This window comes from Notolepis coatsorum (genome assembly GCF_963971535.1).
Source record: "Notolepis coatsorum genome assembly, chromosome: 1".
Classification (NCBI taxonomy): Eukaryota; Metazoa; Chordata; class Actinopteri; order Aulopiformes; family Paralepididae; genus Notolepis; species Notolepis coatsorum.
The window spans coordinates 169,810,798-169,836,222 of NC_140165.1; the positions used below are offsets into that span (position 1 = coordinate 169,810,798).

Genomic DNA, 25,425 nt, shown 5'->3' on the forward strand with positions numbered 1-25,425 from the left:
GTACTGGAATATTCTAGAACGTTGTCATTTTTCGGCCTACTAAATATTTATTTGAAAACTATTCATAAATTGTATGAATCGTTTTCAAATAAACGCTAGATTATCGATAGTATAATGTGTACGTATGCACGCTGGTGCCGCGAGCTGAAAATTGATTCTCTTAGTTCCTGATCGCTCTTACAGTCAAACAGCCATATCACACATAGGGGAAAAGCTTATATTTCCGTGAAAACAGGTCTGATTATCCTAAGACTGGTCAAATAGATTCCTTACCCGAGATCAGATGGTATTCAAAAAGATTATTCCAATTCCTGATCGCCATTCCAAAATTCGATCCTTTTATTGATCCAATGCTACGTACTGTAAAGACATATTACACGCTGTTCTGATGGTCCACAATGACTCCGAGCGTCTCGGGGTACATGCGTGAGAAGTAAAATGTGGATTCCGAGTCCATTTTCATCGAGTCCATTCCAAAAGGGTGCATTACCATCTGGGAGACGATAGGGGGCGCTTTTTTCACATCTGAGCGCCTGGTGGGGCTGGTTTCCCAACGGTAGACTCGGTTGATGAAATATGAATTCAGATCGCTAATAAAAAAAAGATTCACGCTAATTGTCGTGGTGGGCATTCAGGGGGCGGGCTGCTAACACGTGTTATGTCATCCGTGGCATCCAAAGTGTTAAGCACGATTTTGAAAACAGGGCCTGGTGTTTCAAAACACTACACACAATTAGCACAACCACACACACAATTATCAGAACACCTCAGATCCTTTGCTAAATTAAACACAAACTATACACTAATTTATAAAAACTACATTTACCATATGAAACACGTTTAATATGACTTAATTCCGTTTGAACCAATTACACTGCTGTGCTTAACCTAAAACACATTATAGGCGAGTCAATCTATGAAAAAAAAAAAGCACTTAACCCAAAAAAAAATTATACGAAAGGTTTTTCGATGGATTCCGATAGTATTGGGCGTGCTAAATAACATACTAAAAGTCGACCAAAATCGACCCCCCCCCCGAAAGCCGCCATTTCCAAGATGGCATCCCAGATGGCGGTGGAGATATTAAAATGGCTATATCTCAAATTGAGAATATGGTGCAAAGGATTTCTCAACTGATTCTGGTACCTCTGGGCATGTTCACTAACATACTAAAAATCTAGGAAAATACACCTTCCAGAAAGGCTTAATTTTCAAGATGGCGTCCAAAATGGCGGCAGACCAAGCTTAAAATGGCTATATATCTCAATAGAAAAAAATATATAACTATGATTTTTCACTTGATTCTGGTACCTCTAGACATGCTTGTGAACATACTAAAAATCTAGGAAAATACACCTTCCGGAAAGGCATCATTTTCAAGATGGCGTCCAAACTGGTCCTGTGTTTGGGCATGTCTGGGCGTGTCTGACCTGGCAGTGTTATTTAAGCCCCAGTTTCATTCTAGTCTTTGACAGAGGTGTTTGCACTCTCAGCTCTCAAGCTAGCATAGTTGAAGCCTTCTTTTTGACCATTATAGTTGTTATAGTTAGAGGTGTTTGCACTCTCCAGCTCCCAAACTACCATAGTTAAAGCCTTCTTTTTCTGAATCAGTTTCTTTCTTTCTTTTCTGACCTAGTCCTGTGTTTGGGCATGCCTGGGTGTGTCTGGCCTGGCAGTGTTATTTAAGCCCCAGTTTCATCCTAGTCTTTGCCAGAGGTGTTTGCACTCTCCAGCTCTCAAGCTAGCATAGTTGAATCCTTCTTTTTGACCATTATCTGATTTCTAAAGTGATGAGTGAATTCAGTGCCCAGATCTGTCCCATTTGTAAATTGGAAGATGGAAGTGATTTTGTTGAGATTCGTCAGAAAGGTGCTGATGGGATCAATAAAGCTACTGTTAAAAGAGGTGACACTGTTCATGTGACTGCTGGCATGAAAGTACATTCAGAATGCCGCAAAATGTACATACATAGCCGAGATATTGATTTACATTTACAGAGGAAACAGAGCGGTGAATCAAGTACCACTAATAAAAGGACTAGTACTAGGCAATCTGAAGCTCTATTCAATAGCCAAACTGATTGCCTTTTCTGCGGCACAAATGTTCATGAAGGACGTGCCGACTACAGTTACGTGAAAACAGACAACTTTGCAAAGTCTATATTGCAAAGCTGTGATAAACAAAATGATGAGTGGTCATTCAAAGTCAAAGGTAGAATTGAATACTATAATAGTGATCTACATGCTGCAGACTGTGTGTATCATAATGCTTGTAGCACACATTTCCGGTGTGACCGTGATGTTCCCATGGAATTTCAGCCTGATTGTAATCCAAAGCGGAGAAAGTCTGGAAGGCCAAAGAATGAGGACCAAGAACAAGCCTTCTCAAAAATGTGTGCTTACTTTGAAACGAATGATGATGGACAGCTGACCGTTTCTGCACTTAGGTGTAAAATGCACCCAGATGTCTTCAGACAATTTGAAAAGGGTTTTCATGTTATCCGTCGCAGCAGCCAATCATGGGCAGGCCTCAGCTCAGATCTTGTAATCGAAACAACATTGATGAGGTCATTGAAGACTACAGGAGGGATGACACATGGAAGTGGAATGACCGACAATCAGAGATCCCTTTGGACCAGTGTTTCTCAAAAGTGGGTCGCGGGGCCATTTTGAGTGGGTCGCGGAAGTGTGTGTATATTAAAAAAAAAAAAAAAAAAAAAATAATCTTTGTGAAAGTGGCTTCTCAGCTCTGGTCCAGCTGAAGACAAAGCGGAGGAACAGATTGGACATTGAGCATGACCTCCGAGTTGCTTTGTCTACCATCACCCCAGACTTTGAGACTCTTGTCAGGAGCAAACATCATCCCCAGTTATCCCATTAGTCCCCTGCATGTTAAGCTAAGAAGTCTGCTAAGAAGGATATATTATTTATTATTATTTTATTTCATTGTGTTTTTAGCCCTTAGTTGCACTTTTGTTGCAACCCCAGTTATCTCATTAGTTCCCCCAAACGTAGGTCTGTTATGTTAAGCTAAGAAATCTGCTAAGAAGCATATTATTTATTATTATTTTATTTCATTGGGTTTTAGCCCTAGTTGCACTTTTGTTGCAACCTCAGTTATCCCATTAGTTCCCCCAAATTTAGGTCTGTTATGTTAAGCTAAGAAATCTGCTAAGAAGCATATATTATTTATTCTTTTATTTCATTGGGTTTTTAGCAATAGTTGCACTTTTGTTGCACTTTTTTGCGTTTATTTCATGTTTTGAAAGATTGCGTATTACTGCAATTCTTTTTTTTTACATAAATCATAGTGGTTCAAAATTTTGGGTCGCGACTTAATGACTAAGGAAAATGTTGGGTCCCGAGGCTAGACCAGTTGAGAACCACTGCTTTGGACAATGTCAAAGGGCATAACATCAGAGTATAACACCGCAATGCAGGAGTTCTCAAACCAGACATACACAACATCAGAACAGCACAAGGATTCAACAGAGGCAAGGATGAAAAGGGATGCTGCTGACCTGGAGAAGATCACTTCAAAACTTGCTATATGTTCACCTTTCTCTCCAGACTCTTCTTTAAGGAATGTTGTTACAGGTGTTGTTGCTGAGGATGGAGTGAACGTGCATGATTATGACTCTGTTGGACGCAACATCATGCACAAAATGATCGGACAGCCGGCATTCACATTTTCATTTAGTAGAAAGGATAAAGCCATAACCCTTGGACAAAAATCGTCTATCAAGGTTGCTCCTGATCGAATCATTGATTCTGCACTTCTTTTTCAACGTTTCCTTATTGTCTCCCAAACTGGAGAGCTGTCATTGGAGGAGGCTATGCGTTACGAACTCAGTCCTTTCCCTCCTGCCCTCTTTGAAGCCGGAAACGTCTTCCGCAAAGCTGATAAACCACAACTAGCGCACGCAATCTGTGATCATGCAAGTGATGCAATCCTAGATTCTGTACCAGAAACGGAGCATTATGTTCTTGATGGTGGTTCACTCCTTCACCGAATACAATGGAAGCACGGACAAAGCTATGGTAAAATTGCACAGTCATATGCAGACTTCACCATCCAACATTATGGCTCAGCTACAACCATTGTGTTTGATGGCTATGAGGATGGGCCATCCATTAAAGACAACACACATCAAAGAAGAGGAAACAATATTCATCCCATTGTCAACTTCACTGCTGAGACAGAGTTCTCAGGTAAGAAGGAGGAGTTCCTGTCAAGAGATCTGAATAAACAGAAACTGATCCACATGATAAGTGATGAACTGAAAGAACGGGATTGCACTGTGGTCAATTCACTTGGAGATGCTGATGTAGACATAGTAAGGGCCGCAGTGGGATCATCTCTTCTTCACACCACGACGCTGATTGGAGAAGATACTGATCTCCTCGTCTTACTTCTTTACTATGCACAGAGAGATAGCAAGGGCCTTTATTTCAGATCAGACAAGTCGAAAGCTGATGGCAGTTTTAAAGTGTACGCCATAAACCATTTGAAAGAAGTACTCGGACAGGATGTGTGTTCTCAGTTGCTGTTCATCCATGCTGTGACTGGCTGTGACACAACTTCCCGGATCTTCGGAGTTGGCAAAAAGACAGCATTCCAAAAACTTGTAAAAGGGGATCCTGTCCTTCAGGCTTGTGCCAATGCATTCACTGTACCAAACCAGACAACAGATGTGATCGATGACCTTGGGTGCCAAGCAATGGCTGTCTTTTCTGGTGGAAAGTGCACAGATTCGCTTGCAAAAATGAGATATAACATTTTCAGCAAGAAGGTTGTCTCAGCTTCATCAACGGTAACGCCTGAACGTCTACCACCAACTGAATCTGCTACCAAATTCCACTGTCGTAGAGCATACTACCAGGTCATGGTCTGGATGGGAACAGATGATGGTATAGATGCTCTAGACTGGGGCTGGAAACTGCAGGACAATAGATTTGTCCCATCATGTCAACAATGAATGCTGCTCCAGACAGTCTCTTGAAGGTCATTCATTGTAACTGTACCACTGCCTGCAAGACACTTCGCTGCTCATGCAGAAAATATGGACTACCTTGTACTACTGTCTGTGGACCATGTCAACTTCATGAATGTGACAATCCACATAACAAGTTTCTCCCAGAGGATCCTGAAGATGATGATGAGTAGGCCTAAAAACCACAATAAGTGGGTCATTTATTTTGTGTTCAACACCAAAGCCAGCTTTCTAGGTTGAATATAATAACCAATTTAAATTTTAGCCAAAATAAGCTACAGGCAGCCATTTTGATGATGCAAATGATGCATTCCTAGCAGATATATTTAGCTAGATATTTTGCTCGTTATTAATGTATAGAGGTGCCAGAATCAGTTTATAAATCCTTTAGAAATGTTTTCCCATTTGAGATACAGGCATTCTAAGCTCCCAGTCGTCATTTGACACGATTTTGAAAATTAAGCCTCTTCGGAAGGTGTATTTCCCTAAAACTTTAGTATGTTCCTAAGTATGTCTAGGGGTACTTGGGGTACCAGAATCAAATGACAAAATCATTTATATAATTTTTATATTGACATATATATAGCCATTTTAAGCTTGGCCAGCCGCAATTTTGGACGCCATCTTGAAAATGAAGCCTTTCTGGAAGGTGTATTTTCCTAGATTTTTAGTATGTTAGTGAACATGCCCAGAGGTACCAGAATCAGTTGAGAAATCCTTTGCACCATTTTCTTAATTTGAGATATAGCCATTTTAATCGCCTCGGCGCCATCTGGGACGCCATCTTGGAAATGACGGCTTTCGGAGGGGTCGATTTTGGTCGACTTTTAGTATGTTATTTAGCACACCCAATACTACCAGAATCCATTGAAAAACCCTTTGTATCAATTTTTTTGGGGTTAAACCATATATTGACTCGCCTATTAAGCAATTCTACCTCTCAGTGATTAGAGTACTGTAAGTGAAGTACACAGAGAATGTGCAAATATACAATAAATTCACCAAACACTACACAAGACCAATGCTGTAGACCAGTGTTTCCCAAACTCTGGGTTGCGACCCAAAATGGGTCGCAGACCCGTTTTTATTGGGTCGCCAATTAAAAAAAATAAAAAAAATAAGTAAAATGTTTTTTTTAAAGCTGTAGATGTGTTGATTCAGTTTGGCACCACATACTTATGTGAATCTGGGTTTTCTACTCTAGCATACCTGAAAAACATACAGAAACAGACTAAATTCTCAGCATGACCTCATAATAGCACTTTCAAAAACCAAGCCCAGAATAGATCTGCTGTTTGAAAACTTCAACCAGCCACATAACTCTCATTAGATTTCATTGTGCCATAGATTAAATATTATACCCCCTCTAGCATGTCAGGTCAGTAGAATTTTTAAATAAGTCAGTACAAATTAATCAGAATGTTGCTCAATGTTGGGGTTTAAGGTTGAGGGACGGAGGGAGGGGGTAAGAAATGGAGTTGAAAAAGGGGTGAGAAATAGAAAGGAGAGTAGAACATGTTTGTTTTTAAAAGTGTTACCAAATTGTATGTACCGGTACATACCGGTATGTTATGAGGTGGTGAGCAACTTAACATTACACTCTGATTATTGCTGTGATGTACTTTTATAATTAAATAAATACATTTCATATACATTTGAAATTCATGGTTTGTTGTGTTCTTTATCAGTAGTTTATAAATGTATGTTTTCTTTTTTTTCTCCGTTTTTTCTCCCATCTCAATTGTCGTTAGTTGTCGTGCCAATTGTACCCAGCCCACCGCTTCTTTTCACCTGGCAGCGTGGACTCACTGGGAGAGTGTAACGTGTGGAAGGTCACACTACCTCTCCTAGATGCGTGAATACTTTCCCTAAGCGGGTTGTACTTCCGCGTTCGGTTTGCGCGATCTGATTGGCCACTGACGTTTCTGGTCATGTGACATGTGCGCCAATCATGTGACGCCTAGTTCTGCGCCTATTTCCGGGTCTATCAGCCTGCAAACTACCTAACGCCTAGTTTTATCACTGGTTAAGCTTAGGCGACTCTTTCGAAGTTGGTTAAGGTTAGAGTTTGGAATCAGGGCTGGTGTTCTATCGCCCTGCTCCAAGACAAACTCTAACCTTAACCAACTTCGAAAGAGTCGCCTAAGCTTAACCGGTGGCAGAACTAGGCGTCACACGATTGGCGCACATGTCACATGACCAGAAACGTCAGTGGCCAATCAGATCACGCAAACCGAACGCGGAAGTACAACCCGCTTAGGGAAAGTATTCACGCCTCCTAGATCCTTCCCTTGCTGTGCAGGCGCCCCGACCGAACTGTAAGAGTCGCTGTTTACAACGACCAGGACCGACCCTCGCCGGGTTTCCCACCTGCTAACACTGCCAATTGTGTTAGTATGGACGGTCGGCCAACCCGGAAGCACCACAGCTGGATTCGATCCCACTGTCTCTGTGGTGGTAGACAGACGCTTAGTCCGCTGAACTACCCGGCCGCCCTATAAATGTATGTTATGGCAATTCATGATGTATTTTTGTACGTTTGGGTCCCGGGGAAACACCACATTTCTTTTTTGGGTCTCGAGCTGAAAACGTTTGGGAACGCCTGCTGTAGACTGATGAAAATATAATTTATTTATCTCCATATACCCAAATCAATGATGCAGACTGATGAAAAAAATTTATTCTCTCCATATAACCAAATCAGTCAACATTTCAACATCACAACAAAACATGTCCCAGTTTTCATGCTACTACAGTGTGCATAACACTGTAAGCTCAGCAAATATCAGACAAACATAAAATACTGTATCCAGTACAGGTTAAAATTACAGTAAAACAAAAATAGAAAAAATATAGAGTACAGAAAATACTAGACATTATCTCTTTGCCTAGCTGGATCTGGCAAGAGAATTTTTTGTTGTGATTCTCCATGTTGACTGATTTGGGTAAATGGAGAGAAAATTTATATTTTCATCAGTCTGCATCATTGATTGTCTTGTGTAGTGTTTGGTGAATGTATTGTAGTGTAGTTTTCACGTTCTCTGTGTACAGTACTTCACTCTCCTTCCATGGGATGGGTTAATCGCAGAGACGAATCGCATACATGCATCGCATGCATGCCGATTAATGACCTCTGAGCAGGTCCTAAATTATAATTATTATTATTATGGCTGTGTTTAACTAATTGGCTCATATGTGTGGTAATTTGACATTCTGTGTCTAATGTAATGCAAGTGTGTTTAGTGTTTTGCAAATCACTGTGTATTGTTTTGAAAAAAGTGTGAGGCTGACATTGTGCTTATAGGGGTGCAAATCTGGGCCTATGTTTTTCTCCTTGAGTGTAAGGTTTTGATAATTGTGTAATACTTTTGATTTGAGTGTTTATGCAATCGAAGAAAACTGTAAAGACTAGAGATTAACTGTTTATTTCTTTTGTACATAGGCTGTGCATATGTTTGTTTGTTTGTTTATTTGCTTATGTGTATGAGTATGTATATGTATCAGAGCATGTGAGCGGAGCTCTTCGCTCTAGACGTCTGGTTCCGCTCCCATCCGCTCATGTTGCCCCCCCCCCCCCCCCCCCCCCCCCCCCCAAGTCGCTCACTGCTCCGCTCACCGCTCACCTTCATTTACGAATCAAGCGCTCCCCGCTCCACATCGCTCCACAGCTCGCTCAGCAGAATTTTTTTTGGGAGCATGATGTAAATTTGCTTGATTTGACCAATCTACAACAGTCTACACCCCCTGGGCCCCTTAACAATTATTTGTATTGAGCCGTATTGTAATTGTACCCATTCTGCAATGTTAAATAACGTTTATCCATTCAACTAGCTCAGGGGTGGCCAACCAGTCAGAGACTAAGAGCCACAAAAATTACTGTGGTACCACAAAGAGCCACACCATATACCAGCGTTTCTCAACCTTTTTTTTCAGTCACGGCACCCTTCATGCGTTTATAGGTCTCACCCTCTGGCCTCTGAAGTTGCTAATGTCTTTTTTATTTGGGCCTCACAGGGTTAAAAGTACCCTGTGAGACCCACGGTTGCAAAATTACAAAATCACTTTTAGCCATTTAAAAAAACAATGTTTATTTAAAAAATGTTAAAGGGGAACTATTTTACTATTTCTTTCACTATTTGGGCACTTTTACACAATTCCTGTGAGTCTATGAAACACCTAGGTTTTTTTTTTAAAAAAATGCATTGTTTTGTATTTCTAATCAAGTACTCAAAAACCGCATTTTTCTACCTCAAGATCTTAAGCCGTTTTGAGGCTGGGCTCCAACCACTGTGTGGCCTGGTGCCAACTGACATCAACTGCCACATTATTATGCAGCTGAGAAATCTCTGACATCACAGATATGCACATTTTCAGATGACTCAGTTCAGTGAGGGTGAATATTGTGAGAGGAGAATTGGAAGAATGCACCAATATGAGAATTAGAGACATAGATCCTATTAATATAAGTCCACATAGCTAAGAAACAATGGTAAACACTGAAAAAGGCCATTTATAAGATAGTTCCCCTTTAAGCACATGTATAGTCAATTGGTCCTGTTGTTCAGCCTCACAATGCTATTTGATAGTAAATGTGTTTATATGTCCCACCCTCTGGCCTCTGAAGTTGCTAATGTCTTTTTAATTTGGGCCTCACAGGGTTAACCTCTTAAGCCCGAGATATACAGTAAAAGTGTATATTTTCAGCATTACGTTTGTTTACCAATTATTTTAACTGTTATTAGTGAAATATAAGATTATAGAAATCTCAGGGCATTGAGTCGGAAACCGGCGCATATTGACAGGAGGAAGTGGCACATCCAAAAGTGAGTGTAGTCTTTTGAAGGAAGAGACTCAGGGCTTTAAAATCTCGAAAAACTACCCTACCCAGCTCACACCAGCCCCTGTCAATCATCTGACTTCTGGATAAACTTTTTTATTTCTCTTATTTTTTGGGATTATCTCCCACAAACCTGAATGTTATTGCCATAAAACAGAACGCAGTTAGTATCTCTACCTTTATGTGAACGTCTTGCAAAAAACGGTGTTGCAATATGATGAAAAATGGTGGAGAAATTTACATTATAAAAAAGATGGCAGAATTCAGTACTGTATCTACAAAACCTTCTGTTTAATCATCTTCCCTTTATTCATTTGCTTAGATTTTTCAGGTCTGGTCAATTTTAGCATGGTATTATTCACAGTCAAAGATAATTATTTTTTTTTAAATAGAATTGATATTCTCCTTTGGTTCATTACAATTTACTCAAGCCTGGTAACAGACACACTATTTCTGACACTGATCCATATATGTCCCTAGATTCAGATACCAAGAACATGCAAATGGACCATTTAAAAAAAAAGTGTAAATGTTTATTCTACGTCCTTATGGAATGAGTGACATTTATAAAAAAAAAAAAAAAAAAAATGTAATGGATGGGAGAGCCGCACATTGACGGGCAAAGAGCCGCATGCAGCTCGCGAGCCGCGGGTTGGCCACCCCTGAACTAGCTCTACTAAGCGATGGTAGCTAGCCTAGCCACAATGCTATGGTCGCTGCCATTCACGTTAGCATGTAAGCTAACATCAACAACAATGGCGGAATATACTTTGGTCTAGCAGGATGTGAGTGACGGTTCACCCTTCTCATGAAAATGGCCTTCATGTTTGTACATCGCCACCTGTTGCTTTGGCATTGTACTACATGTATATTACATCAGTGTTAAACCACTGTGAGCGGCCCGGAGCGGATTGGAGCGGAGGAGAACTCTCGCTCCGGACGTCGCGCCAACCCATTTAAAACCCACTCCGTCGCTCACGTCAAAACCGCCCGCGCCGCTCACGCCTCGCCGCTTACATGCCCTGATATGTATATATATTATATATATATATATATGTATATATGTATGTACCGTATGTATGTATATACCGGTATGTATATTTGTACTCCTGTTGGGGCCTCTTGGACCAGATCAATGTTTTATCTGGCTAAATAAAGGGTAAATAAATAAATAAGAAACTGATGATTTGGTCCCGTTAACTTTGAATTTTCTATGGGGACTGCCCAGATCCCTCTCATGGACCTGGACCTCACTTTGAGAACCTCTAATCTAGGCGGCTGGGTGGCGTAGCGGAGATTGCGCTCGTCACCAATGCAAGAGACTCCGGTCTCGACTACCCGAGTCAGCGTTGCCTGCGGCTTGGGCCAGTCGTCATACTATCTCAATTGGCAGAGGTAGCGGGTGGAAAGTCGATGGGTGGGGATTGGACTTTGTGGACAGCGACTCCTACAGGTCGGTTGGGTGACGCCTGTACAGCAGAGACAGGAAGTATCGGGGGCAGCGTGAGCCTCCCACGCGTTACTCCTCGCCACAGAGTCCGCGCTGTCTGGTGAAAAGATGCGACAGGCTGCCTCCTCGTGTACCGGAGGGGACACGTGATGCAAGGCTTCTATCCTCACTACAGCCGACCAGTGGGAGGCATAGTCTAGCAACGTTCAAGACAGGAGAGGGGAGAATTGAAGGAGAGAATTGGCGATACGAAATTGGGATGGGAGAAAAATAGAAAAATAAGGAGAAAAAGTGGATAAAAAAAAGAGAACCTCTAATCTAGTTCTTCAGTATTCATCTCTAATTACTCTAAAATTGCGTACTTCTGTGTAAAAAATTAAAATAAAAACTGTTTTCTAACCCTAAAAACGTCCATGGTCCGGGGGCATTCTCGCCCGGAATAGTTAAAAAAAATTACATTTTAAAGTTAAATGCATCAATCTGGTGCACTTTTAGAGCAAAATAAAGAGGCCAGATCTATGATGAACTTTGTGCTCAAAACACAAAATCGACTAGTAAGGGGTGGCCAACCCGCATGCGGCTCTTTGCTCTGCAATGTGCGGCTCCTCCATCCATTAATAATACAAATAAATAAAAATTCTATTATTATTTTATGTCATTCATTCCATAAGAACGTATAATAAACATTTACAGATATATATATTTTTTTATGGTCCATTTGCATGTTCTTGGTATCTGATTCTAGGGACATCTATGGATCTCAGGGAATGTATTCCCAGTGTCAGAAATATTGTGTCTGTTACTAGGCATGAGTAAATTGTAATGAACCAAAGGAGAATATCAATTATATTTTTTTTTACTGTGAATAACACCATGCTAAAATTTACCAGACCTGAAAAATCTAAGCAAATGAATAAAGGGAAGATGATTAAACAGACGGTTTTGTAGATACAGTACTGATTTCTGCCATCCGGACACATGCAATTTGAAATATGATTATAGAATATAGAATATCAGGCCTATAAATTACCGTATTATGGCCAAGTCGCACATCTATGGATCGGGCCAAATATCCCCTTTCCAATGGCAGAGTTTAATCTGGATTTAGTATCACCAGGCGTGATTCACAAACCGTGAATGAAATCTACTGTAAGTACAGTTACTTTTTTATAATGTACATTTTTCCACCATTTTTCATCAGATTGCAATGCCGTTTTTTGCTAGACGTTCAAAAAAAAGTAAATTCAGAAGTCAGATGATTGACAGGGGCTGGCGTGAGCTGGGTAGTGTAGTTTTTCGAAATTCGAAAGCCCATCGAAAGCCCTGGGTCTCTTCCTTCAAAAGACTACACTCACTTATGGCTGCGCCACTTCCTCCCGTCAATATGTGCCGGTTTCCGACTCAATGCCCTGAGATTTCTATAATCTTATATTTCACTAATAACAATTAAAATTGGTAAACAAACGTAATGCTGAAAATATACACTCTGACTGCTGTTTTAACAGGGTTAGGGTCTTTACTCTTGGCTACAATTGAAAAGAAAATGCAACATTATTTCATACATTCTGTAGAGATGGATTTATGGCGCGATGTCATTTGACAGGCTTAAGAGGAGGCCCAAATAAAAGACATTAGCAACTTGAGAGGCCAGAGGGTGGGACCTATAAACACATTTACTATCCAATAGCATTGTGAGGCTGAACAACAGGACCCATTGACTATGTACATGTGCTTAACATTTTTAAATTAAAACATTTACAAACTTATTTTTTTTTAATGGCTAAAAGTGATTTTGTAATTTTGCAACCGTGGGTCTCACAGGATACTTTTAACCCTGTGAGGCCCAAATAAAAAAGACATTAGCAACTTCAGAGGCCAGAGGGTGGGTGGGACCTATAAACACATGAAGGGTGCCGTGACTGAAAAATGGGTTGAGAAACTATGGTATATTATATGGTGTGGCTCTTTGTAGTACCACAGTCATTTTTGTGGCTCTTAGTATCTGACTGGTTGGCCACCCCTGAGCATACATTTGAGCCATCAAAGAAATGAAGCAAAAGTGGTTACCTGTGTTGAACTGGTTTATTTTTTAGAAGAAAAAATATATATACTGGATTACTATTACGACTTCCTCAATTTATACGCATGGAAGTATTGACTACGCCGTAACAAATAATTAAAAAAAGATACCGTTAACTGGAATATGTTGTGCCTTTACACATATGTTGGATTATGTAATTGGTTTGTCATGACCAGTGATGCTACAGATTACTTGTAAAAGTAATCTGATTACTGATTACTCCTTTAAAAAGTAATCTTAGTTACTTTACTGATTACTTGATTATCAGAGTAACTTAGTTACTTTGAAAGTAACTAGGTTACGAAGTCGTCCCCCCTGCTGCCACAACATAATGACAAAAAAAATTGAGTAAAATGTACTCAGTTTGAGTAAAATGTACTAATAGGGCAGGTAGGCCTATCTATATCTATATCTAGACACTGAGGTGTCTGTATACGTATATGTGTGTGTGGATATGGATATGGTGCGTCTGTCTATGTCTGGGTCTCTTAATATGTCATGATGTGCTCTGTCCTTGTGTCCATGACTGTATTGTGACCTGTATCCCTACTATGTCTATGTGCTTTTGTTGTGTTTTTATTCTAATGTATTTATCTTGATTTTATTCTGTTTTTATTGCTAACCCTTTTTTTTTTTTACACAGGATTTTAGCCTGTACCTTCTGGCAGGGGGACTACCAATGGAAATTAGCCTTTTGGCTAAAATTGGGTGCATTTACATTTGTAAAATGTTTTATTAATGTACACTGTCCCCCTTGAACAAATAAAGTAAACCTAAACCTAACCTAAACCTATAGATCTATAGATTTCACAAAAGATAAATGGTCAATAACACCACATGTAGGCTGATATGTAGCCTACCTTTGAGGCCTGCCCTATTCAGATATGGTTCTAATGTTCCTAGTGAAACAGGGGAGAGGGGTGAGTAAACCAGTGATTATATCTCAGTAACAGAATCTTCTCAAACCTCTTGTCAGAAAGTCTGTTCCTTCTGCTACTGACAACCTACATACTGCAGTATGGTGTTCCATGTTCATGAATAGTGCAATGCAAAAGATGTTTAACTCAAAGGTGGAACATACTGTTTGGCTGGTGCAGCTCCGAGTCCTGTAGAAGTCGATGGTCGTGCTGTGCTGTATATTCCATATGCGGTAGACAGTATTTTGTTTCCTCCGCAAAGTGAATGTTTTTTTCACCCGGCTTAGCTGACACAAACGTTAAGTAGACTAGTGAACTTCCAGTGCAAGAAAGCGTTACCAGCGCGAGCGTCTCCCTGCTAGCTCGCTATGTTTTGGTCAGCCTGATAATAACAATAACAGCCGCGCCCACCAGCATGGCTCAACACGCGAGGTTGCGTGCTGTGACGTCACTCCCCAATACAAGGAAAAGCTCTCCAAAAGTATATTTGACTGTCGAAAACGAAAGAAAATACTGCATTCCGCCTGCATTATGATGAGATAGTAACGAAATAGTAACGCACAGCCACTTGGACAAGTAACTGCAATCAGATTACTGGCTTGTAAAGATTAACGCGTTAGATTACTATTTTCGGGGAAAAGTAATCAGATTACAATAACGCGTTACTTAGTAACGCGTTAGTGGCATCACTGGTCATGACAAACAAATAAAAAAATCGCGATTTACCCGCTGGCTACAACAACACACAGTGACTGCATGTAGTCACTGTGTGTTGATGTTGTAGCCACCTCCTCAGAGGCAGGAATACTAAGCTCCCCCTTAAGCTCCGCGAGAGAGGAGAGAGGCTGAAAACCCGCAGTTCTTGCCCGACTGATGGGAGCCGAATCCCCGGATCCGATTTGTCTGATGAATACCCCCAAAACATGGAGGTCCCGAATGCATGGAAGTATTGATTGCGCCGTAACGAATAATTAAAAAAAGATACCGTTAACTGGAATATGTTGTGCCTTTACACATATGTTAGATTATGTAATTGGTTTGTCATGACAAACCAATAAAATATCGCATCGCCGGCTGTCTCTGGCTTGCTCCAGTGGACACCAGAGCTCAGCCAGCGGTGAGAATATGCTCAGCGATGCCGCTCATATAGTAGTTCTATATGAATTGAAAATGGGGGACCCTGATGTAAACAAGACAAACGTCTTTCTCAGGTCTGCATCCCCTTAACAATTGTGTGTATTGAGCCGTACTGTATTGTACCCATTCTGCAATCTGTTAAATAAAGTTTTCATTCATTCATTCATTCAGTCAATACTTCCATGCGTATAAATTGAGGAAGGCAGACGCGGGACGGACCTCTGCCGCTACACACAGGCGAGCGGCAGCGCTAGCGCGGGTCACGTGGTGGTCGCGGCCAATCAGAGGAACCCGGAAACCGAAGTCCGTTGCGGAAAGGATACACGCGTGCAGGCCGCCACAGTCTAGGTAATTAACGGGAAACACTGCCTTAAGGGCTTTTAATTTATGATATTTCATGATAGTATCTTAAGGACTTTTAGTTTATCGTATTTCATGATGTAATACCTTAAGGGATTTTAGTTTATTGTATTTTATAATGGTAATACCTTAAGGGCTTTTCATTTATCATATTTCAAAATGCTAATACCTTAAGGGCTTTTAGTTTATCATAATGGCAATACCTTGAGTGTGGAGCCATCATGCTGCCCCGGCTGTCTGCCATCCTGCGGTTGTCAGGGAAACCCCCACCCTGGGAGCCTGCCCCACCGTGCCACTCCTTCCTCTGACCTTGGTCCCTACCGTTGCGCTCCACCACCACCTGACGGCCAGAGCCAAACTGTGGGACAGAGATGGGCAGAAGATCACAAACTAGAACCCCGGGAGGCTCTTTTAGAAGCAGCTGCCATGTATGAATGGGATCATGATGGATGCATAGGAACTGTGCACTCCTTCAGAGTAAGAACCATATTAAGTCCATATTTTATTTGTTTTGGACAGTCTCAAGCTCTACTGTCTTTAGCTATAAATATACACAATACTTTCAGGGTTGTAGTTGAAGTATGCTGACCTGGTTCCCCATCACCATGGGTCTGCCTCCATCTCGACCACTAAAGCTAGTCCTTCCTCGGCTGGCTGAGGAGCCTCCTCTAAGGGAAGGGCCTGGACCCTCTCTGCCGGACCGCTCTGGACGCATGCGCACAGCTCCGCTGCTCAACACAACATTACCACATGTAACACGTTACAAACAGCAAACACTTGCCGTCGCTTAGAAAAGGAAGAGACCATTTCTGGAATTTAATATTCTGGGAGGTAAATTATAACAAACAAAAAAAAAAACAGGCTGTAAACCACATAGGCTCACCAATTTATTGATAGTGATAGTGGGTTGTAACTAGAATAATTCCATTCTATATCGTTTTGATACTATTTTTGAATGAGGTTTTCATAACACAGTTCTTGAGAGCATGTCGTGGTTTTTCCACTCCAGCCTGGTTCTTGATTCAAGGTGACAGTGATGTGAGTTAAGCCAATAGCTAAAGCATTCTTACCGTATGTCCCCCTTGTTGTCATTTATGCTGCCTTTGGTCTTCCACCCTCCGTGACCAGTGTCTCCGGGAGGCATGTGCGACATGCCGGGCATGGCTGCTCTGGCTCCCACGGGCCGGTCCGACATGGGAACGGGTCTGCTCTCATCCCTGTCCCTGCGGGTGTCCGTGTCTCGGGGGGGAGACGGTGGGGAGGTTCTGCGGACTGTGTCAAAGTTTTTGGGGTAGCGATCGAACCCGGAGCTCTCTCTTTGAGGAGCGGGACGACTCTTCTTCGCTTCTGGCTCGGTGTCAAACCGGTTGCGTCTACAGATAGGATTGGGGTGGGGGGCAGCTGTTAGAAAACTAATATCCCTCAATCAACATCCCACATAAATAGCCTTCAGAGAAATAACTGTGTACTCTTTCCCTAGAAATTCACTGCTGACCAGTGCAAGCTCAGGCTGAGGTCTGGTGAGGCTCCAACTCTATGCCATTGTCACTAGGGTTGGGTACCGTTCACATTTGAACCAGTACCTGGGAATCGATACCGGTACCACCTTTTCCCGGTACTTGTTCCGTTGTAAAACTAAACTAAAAATTCTAAACATCTCAATTTAAACATTGTTATCACACCACACAAACTAAAACCCCTCCCTACCTCCCTCTCCCAAACCGTTCCTACAACAATTTTTTGTATAATGTATAATTTATTATGTATTATAATTGTTTAAGTTTAAATATCAACATTATCTGGCCATCCTCAGTAAATACTATCAAACTCCTCTGACCTCATCTGGTCTTTCCAAAGACAAGAGATGGGACGTGCGCACACTACACTACATAGCACTAGTTAGCTTAACGACTAATGTGGACATGGCAAGGAAGCAAAGCATGTTAGACACATTGGACATTGCTCATGCTGGTCTCACTCACTCACTCATGCTGCACACGCCCACACTTATGGCCACAAAGAAAGGTCACTTTAAAAATAGTATAGTAACAGTGTATTGCACTACCAAGGGACCTAGCATGTCCTTCATGCTCTGTAAATAACTATGTACAAATACCGTGATGTCCCACTATGTTACCTGTTTATTGCACAATGTTGTCTATTGGATTCTATTATATGTTGTACTACTGTATTGCACATCGTTGCGGGCAAGACCACCCGCATTTCATTGTATACTTGTATGCCTCGACAAATAAAACTCTTGACTTGACTCGACTTGATTATGAAATGACAATTGCGTGTCATTTAAGGTCCACGCAGGTCTGTGTCTACCGGTATTATGAAATGACAATTGCGTGTCATTGAAGGTCCGCGCTGGTCTGTATCTATTATGACAATTGAACGTCATTGGAATTCGGATTATTTTCTAACTGGGCGGGTCTTAGGTATCGAAATGTGGCACAGATTGATCTAACGTAAAACGATACTCTGTAGTACCGACATAATTCGGTCGATACTAGGGATGCCCCGATCACGTTTTTTGCCACCGATACCGATCACCGATCGTTGTGAGCCATATCGGCCGATATCGATCCGATACCGATCGTTTTTGATTAAAAAAAATTAAAAATTATTTTATATAAAAAAAAATTTATTTATTTTTTTATAAAATATATATATATTATATAATTAGACTTGTACTTGTATTATCTGCGAGACATCGCCACCACGCAACAAGTCAAAATGCTCGCTATCTGCAAACAGCTCCACTGTCTGTGTGTACTCTAGTAGCCTCCAGCTCCAAAAAGGGTATAACGTTACTGTGCTTTGGCCATATCACATTCAGCAAGCCCTCAGCTCGAATACGCATTGAATCAATGTTATAAGACATTGATATCAGGAGCTATCTGTAGCTACTGCTAGCCGGCTAGATGGCGTTAAGACAGAACTTTTTAGTTCAATGGGACATTTCGTTTTGAACAGTGAACTAACGTCAGCTAACGCAAGCTAACGGAGGTATCAACATGGACTACTAGACTTGCTGGAGCATTTGTTGATATCAGGAGCCATCAGTAGCTAGCCGGCTAAATACCGTTAGACAATGCCTACTAAAAGTGAATAGTTGACTGGGTAATTTTGTTTAAACAGTAACGATAGCTAGGTAGCTAACGTTAGCTCAGGTCGAATGCACTATAGACTCGAGCAGAGGAGCCGCCTCTCAGTCCTGTGTTTACAAACTGTACACGGGTGCGGGCGGGGCAAGGGAGCAGCGGCAGTTTGCAGGTCCTGTGTGTCTGAGACAGACAGCGAGTGAGATCTCCGCTTGATCGGTTTCCGCAATCGGCGAATATGACTCATTATCGGAATTCAACAATCGCATATTTATACTGATTATCGGCCGATAACGATCGGTGGCCGATCGATCGGGGCATCCCTAGTCGATACCCTTAACCTCTTAAGCCCGGAGCCCTATTTTCTGAAAATCCGCCTAAAATACATACCTAAGTAAATGGAAGATTGCTCAAATTCTACAAGGTTGCATGTTCCTCGTATCTAGGGACATCTATGGCCCTCAGTGAATGTATTCCCAGTGTCAGAAATATTGTGTCTATAACTAGGCTTGCTTAGATTGTGATGAAACAAAGGAGAATATGAATTATGATTTTTCTTTGCATCTTTGACAGTGAATAACACCATGCTAAAAATGACCAGACATAAAAAACTGCCACTGAGCTCGTTCAGTAACTTCTTGAGATCACATGTACAAAACATCTATCTAAGGAAATGAATAAAGGGAAGATGATTAGACCGAAGGTTTTGTAGATACAGTACTGAATTCTGCCATCCGGACCCATGCAACTTGAAATATTATTATAGAATATAGAATATGAGGCCTATAAATTACCTTATTATAGCCAACTTGCACAGCTATGGATACTCTTTCGAATGGCAGAGTTCAATTTGGATTTAGTATCACCAGGCGTGCATGAAGAACAGAGAATGAAATCTACTGTATGTACAGTAGTTTTTTTATTCTTGCGACAGCTCCGTCATTTTGAAACCGATTTAAAATCGGATGGTTGCTAAATGTTCACAATAGGGGAGACAAACTAACTGCACTCCAATATATGCCAATAACGTTCAGTTTTGTGGTATATAATCCTGAGTAATAAGATAAATAAAAAAGAGGCGGCTACGTGGCGTAGTGGGCAAGGCGCTCGCCACGAATGCGGAGACGCTGGGCTCGCCTGTTCGAGCCCAGCGCTCCACATTGCTTTCAGTTTAGCTGGTCGTTCATACTAATACACATTGGCCGTATTAGGGGGTGGGAAACTGATGGGTGGGGATCGGGCGTTGTGGACAGCGACTCCTACAGGTCGGTTGGTGCGCCTGCGCAGTAGAATCAGGAAGTGTCGGGGGCAGCGTGAGCCTCCCACGCGTTACTCCTCGCCACTGAGAGATCGAGCTGCGCAGGTGAAAAGATGAGACTGCTGTTACCTCAAGTACCGGAGGGGACTTGTGCTATGTATGACTTAGTCCACATTGCAGCCGGCTTGTGGGAGGCAAGAAACAGCGTTCTTGACAGGGGAGGGTTGAATTGGATGATACGAAATTGGGATGGGAGAAAATATAGAAAATGTGAGAAAAAGTGGATAAAAAAAAAAGATAAATAAAAAAGATTCATACACAAGTAATTAGCTTGAAGGCAGCTAGAATCCGTTGGGAAGTGTAGTTTTTAGAAATTCCAACGCTCATTGAGAGCTCTGGATGTCCTCTTCTCAAAATGACTACAATCGTCATCATTCAACGACGGCCGCCGCGATCAAAACACATTTCAAAAACTAAAAAACTCACTAATAACACTTTAATCTGAAAATATACACTATTTAAATTATTATTTTTTTTACCTTTATTTACCGGTAACCAGGAAGTCCCATTGAGATACAAGATCTCTTTTGCAAGGGAGACCTGGCCAAGATGACAGCATAATTTATGACGTGATGTCATTTGCGGTCCGGTACACGGGTGGAAGAGGTTAAAAGTACCGGGTTCGGTACCCATCCCTAATTGTCATGAATGTTATTAACCTCTTCCACCCGACGGGACCGGTACCGGTCCCGAAATGACATCTGGTCATAAATCAATATTTTTCAGACTGTTGTATAAAAGTAGCGATTTTTATTTCAAACGTATTCAAGTATTAACACATTGAGTGCCAGCCACGAGAAATTGCGTTATTTCATGCCATGCGTTGAGTGCCAACGACGAGAAATCTCGTTATTTAATCGCTATTTTTTTATTAGCGATTTCCATTCATTTTTCATCAATCTAGCCTCACGCTCACGTTACCATTGGGGATCTATCTGAGCACGAACAGGGAAAATACCGCCCCCTATCGTCTCTCCGGATGGTATTGCACCCATTGGATTGGACTGAATGAAATGGATGGGAAAAAAAGAGTCCGGAATCCACATTTTACTTGTCAGGCATGTAACCGGAGACGAGCCCATTCATTGCCGAGCCGCAGAACAGCGTGGAATATGTGTTTCCAGTACCCAGCGTTGAATCAATAAACGTGATCGATATTTGGAATGATGATCAGGAATTGGAATAATCTTTTTGGAGAACATCTGATCTGAGGTAAGGAATCTATTTTACCAGTCTTGGGATAATCAGAGTTTTTTTCACCTATATCTCAGCGTGTCCCATATGTGTGTGTGTGCGCGTGTGTGTGTGTTGATCAGGAAATAAGATTATCGATTTGTCAGCCCGCTTCTCTAGCGTGCATAAGTACACATATACTATCGATAATCTAGCATTTATCTGAAAACGATTCATAAATAGGCAGAAAAATTACGTGTTTTGTGTATTCCACTAACGCGTGATTCCTGCAGAATCACCTTTTTTTCTGGAAGTTTCCAAAAACGAACGTTTTTCAAAATGGTATAAAACGGAAATGTACCGATTAAAAAACAATCCGTTTCGACAATGTTGACTGCAAACAAGTCATTGATAAGCGACGGCTGTATTAGACACATAGCCATAATTTAAGATATAGTTTATGCGTTTGCTAATGTGCTCGCCATCCCATTGACTACAGTGCCGGCACTCAAGCGCTAAATCGTGCGCCCCCTGCTGGAACTCAAAGTGTTAACATCATAAACATGTCACAACAGCATGTAGAATGTATATTATCATCAATACGTTAGTTTAGCAATAGGTTAAAAGTGTCATTAGATAGATTTGACTTTTCGATTTGGTCAAGTCTATTTCGCGAGGGCGACCATTTTGGATATTTTGAACCATGGGAACTGTAGTATTTTTGCAGCCATTTTGTAGCAGACTTCCACAGGTCTGGTTATGCTTTGGAATTTTGGGAAACTACACTTCCTGTAAGGTTATATGGGGTTCAAGGTTCAGAGTTCTGTATGAATTATTTCAATAACTTATTATTCGGGATAATAAGCCACAAAAGGTAAAGTCTTTGACAAATATTGAAAGGCAGTTAGTTTCTCTTCCCTATTGTTAACATGTAGGAACAATTAGATCTGAAATTAGTTTCAAAAAGGTTGCACTGTGGGGAAAATAAAAAAGTACAGTAGATTACAGTAGATTTTATTATCCGTTATTATGCACGCCTGGTGATACTAAATCCAAATTGAACTCAGGCATTTGAAAGATAATATATATATATATATATATGCGAATTGGCTATAATAAGGTAATTTATAAGGCTCCTATTCTATAATAATATTTCAAATGGCATTGGTCCGGATGGGAGAATTCAGTACTGTATCTAGAGAACCTTCTGTTTAATCATCTTCCCTTTATTAATTTCCTTCGATTGTTTGTACACACGATCTCAAGAAGGTACTGAACGAGATCAGTGGCCGTTTTTAATGTCTGGTCATTATTAGCATGGTGTTATTCACCGTCAAAGATGCAAAGAAAAATCATAATTCATATTCTCCTTTGTTTCATCACAATTTAAGCAAGCCTAGTAATAGACAATATTTCTGACACTGTGAATACATTCCCTGAGGTCCATAGATGTCCCTAGATACCAAGAATATGCAAATGGACCTTGTAGAAGTGGAGCAATATTCCATTTACCTAGGTATATATTTTAGGCGGATTTTCAGAAAATATTCCACGGGTGGAAGAGGTTAAGCAGAGAATCATGCACATTTGCTGATGTACATTACAATGGTTTTGACTGGCAACTGCTCAAAAGTTGTTGAGGCAGGAATGTGTTTAAACCTGTTCAGTGGTGCAGCAGGTGACAACACTGTTAGGATCAAAGCAGGGGCGTGGCTACCTGTCGTAACTGTTGGGCTGCTCGGCAGCGGCGGCGGAGAAGCGGCCCCTCTCTTGCGGGCTGAAGTTTGAGAAGCGATTCTGCTGGCGACTGTAATCGGAACCCTGGTTGAGACGGACATCAGGCTCAGACTGGATCTTCTTGTTGCCGTTCCAGTAGGGATCATCCCTTCGGCTGAAACATTTGATAAAAACAAAAATCAGACAATTAATATATCTTTGGACGAACACATCAGTAGGATTACAACTGAGAACGGGTGTCCCTCCGTGTCAAGAGGGCAAACAATTTATTTCCACCACTATGATGACAGAATCCTCCAGACTGTATAAGGGCTAGCTGGCTGACAGGAGCAGTGTGTACCTGTGGTCCACATCACGGCCTCTCTTCAGGTTGTTTCTCTTCTCCTGCTCAAGACGGAGCTGCTCCTGCTGCCTCCGCAGCATGTCCCGTTCGTGGGCCAGTCGCTCTGCCTCTTTGCGCAGCTCCTTGAAATCCAAAAGGGAAAACTTAACATGAAGCTCCGACTTAAAATCAATCACAAAGTCATGCATGTCAAGAACGTTAAGTCTGTTATAGGCTTGGGCGGTATGACGGTATTCCAGGGTATTTAGAAAGTCAAAATCACAGCAGCATTTCTTTCTATTACACTGACAGAGTTTTGACAGGGACGGCATTGGTTGTAGTGCACAGCACGTGCCAACAGAGGGCAGTCCGTCTTTCCCTCTCTCAGAGCTCAGCACGCAGAGCATTTGCCGGCCCCGAACTCTGAGAACTAGTAAAAAAGAAAAATGCCTCTGCACCTGTTTGGGACTGTTTTGGGTTTACTCTCAATGAAAAAGGTGAGCCAGCCAACCCGACAAAGTTGTGTGCACTATTTGCCATAAGAAAGTTGCAGCAAAAGAGTGTAACACGTCAAACCTCCATTCACACCACAAAGTGCGTCACCCAATAACTGCTGGAAAACTGAAGCCATCGTCAAAGAGCAACGTTACCGCAGCCAAGTCCACAACGAGTCAACCAACCATATCGGGTGCTTTTGCTAAATCAACAAAGTACAAAAAAGATAGCCAAAAATGGAAAACGTGCACAGAGGCAGTAACAAGATACATAGCAAAATATATGGTATCCTTTCATACCGTAGCGAAAAGTGCTCTCCGTGATATGGTCAAATGTTGGATCCTCAATATAAGAAAATATTTCTCTCAAAAAGCCATACCCAACCTGTACAATAAAGTTTGGGAAGAAGTTAAATCGCTTGTGATGGAGGCAGGCAACTATGCAACTATGCAATATGTGGTCATCCCAAAACATGGTCCCCTACATGTCTTTGACAGTGCACTTCATCACATCTGACTGGGAACTGGGATCAAAATGCCTTCAAACCACCTATTTCCCAGAAAACCATACAGCCCTCCGCGATGCACTCACAGATTGGGGTTTAGATGACGAGTTTCAAGTTCAAGTTTCTTTAATAGTTGTCATACAGAAGTACAGAATACTTTTATACAAAATGCTTCTTACTGTTACGCTCCAGAGACTGTGCAAGACAAGATAAGTATGAAATAAAATAACATAGTATAGCATGTAAATTAGAAGTAAAAAAATTAGGTCACAGTGTTCAGTATAGACATATGTACAATGTTTGATGCAGAATAGACGTAACTGAGTTACCATATAATATACAATACTGTGCAGTGTACTAATACAATACTATATAGTGCAAGGCAGAAATGGGATGAGGTGCAATTTAGGTACAATTTACAGTGGGTGTACGACTTGTAGTGCAAATCCTTTATCAATAAATATAAAGTGTGTTTGTGTGGTTTAAGTGAGTGTGTGGGTGTGTGTGCTGTGTGCATTTGATGGTTGTTGCATAGTGTTTATTGTTCGTTTAGCAGCCTGATGGCCTGGGGATAGAAGCTTCTTCTGAGTCTTTCTGTGCTCGCCTTAAGACTCCGGTATCGCTTGCCTGACCGCAGCAGTTCAAAGAGGCAGTTGTTCGGGTGGCTCGAGTCCTTAATAATTCTCTTAGCCGGGCGGCTAGGTGGTGTAGTGGGCAAGGCACTCGCCACCAGTGTGGAGACGCTAGGATTCGCGTGTTCGAATCCAGCTCTCCATTGTTTTTCAGTTTGGCTGGTCGTCCGCAGTAATACACATTGGCCGTATTACGGGGAGGGAAAACTGAAGGGTGGGGATCGAACGTTGTGAACAAGCGACTCCTACAAGTCGGTTGGTCCGCCTGCGCAGTAGAATCAGGAAGTGTCGGGGGCAGCGTGAGCCTCCCACGCGTTACTCCTCGACACTGAGAGATCGAGCTGCGCAGGTGAAAAGAT

At 41.6% G+C, this 25,425-nt stretch overlaps 1 protein-coding gene across 4 annotated transcripts in view; it reads right to left on the minus strand.

Moving 5' to 3' along the window:
- LOC311244718 (SAFB-like transcription modulator) overlaps positions 1–25,425 on the minus strand; it is a 118,158-nt gene that overhangs the window by 11,801 nt on the left and 80,932 nt on the right. For all 4 annotated transcript variants that reach the window (XM_084334387.1, XM_084334386.1, XM_084334385.1 and 1 more), the window contains 5 exons: positions 23,453–23,577; positions 23,093–23,266; positions 16,845–17,147; positions 16,364–16,502; positions 15,978–16,132 (listed from right to left, as the gene is read on the minus strand). In XM_084334387.1, coding sequence (XP_084190513.1) covers positions 15,978–16,132; positions 16,364–16,502; positions 16,845–17,147; positions 23,093–23,266; positions 23,453–23,577 — 896 coding nt within the window. The remainder of the gene's footprint in view (positions 1–15,977; positions 16,133–16,363; positions 16,503–16,844; positions 17,148–23,092; positions 23,267–23,452; positions 23,578–25,425) is intronic.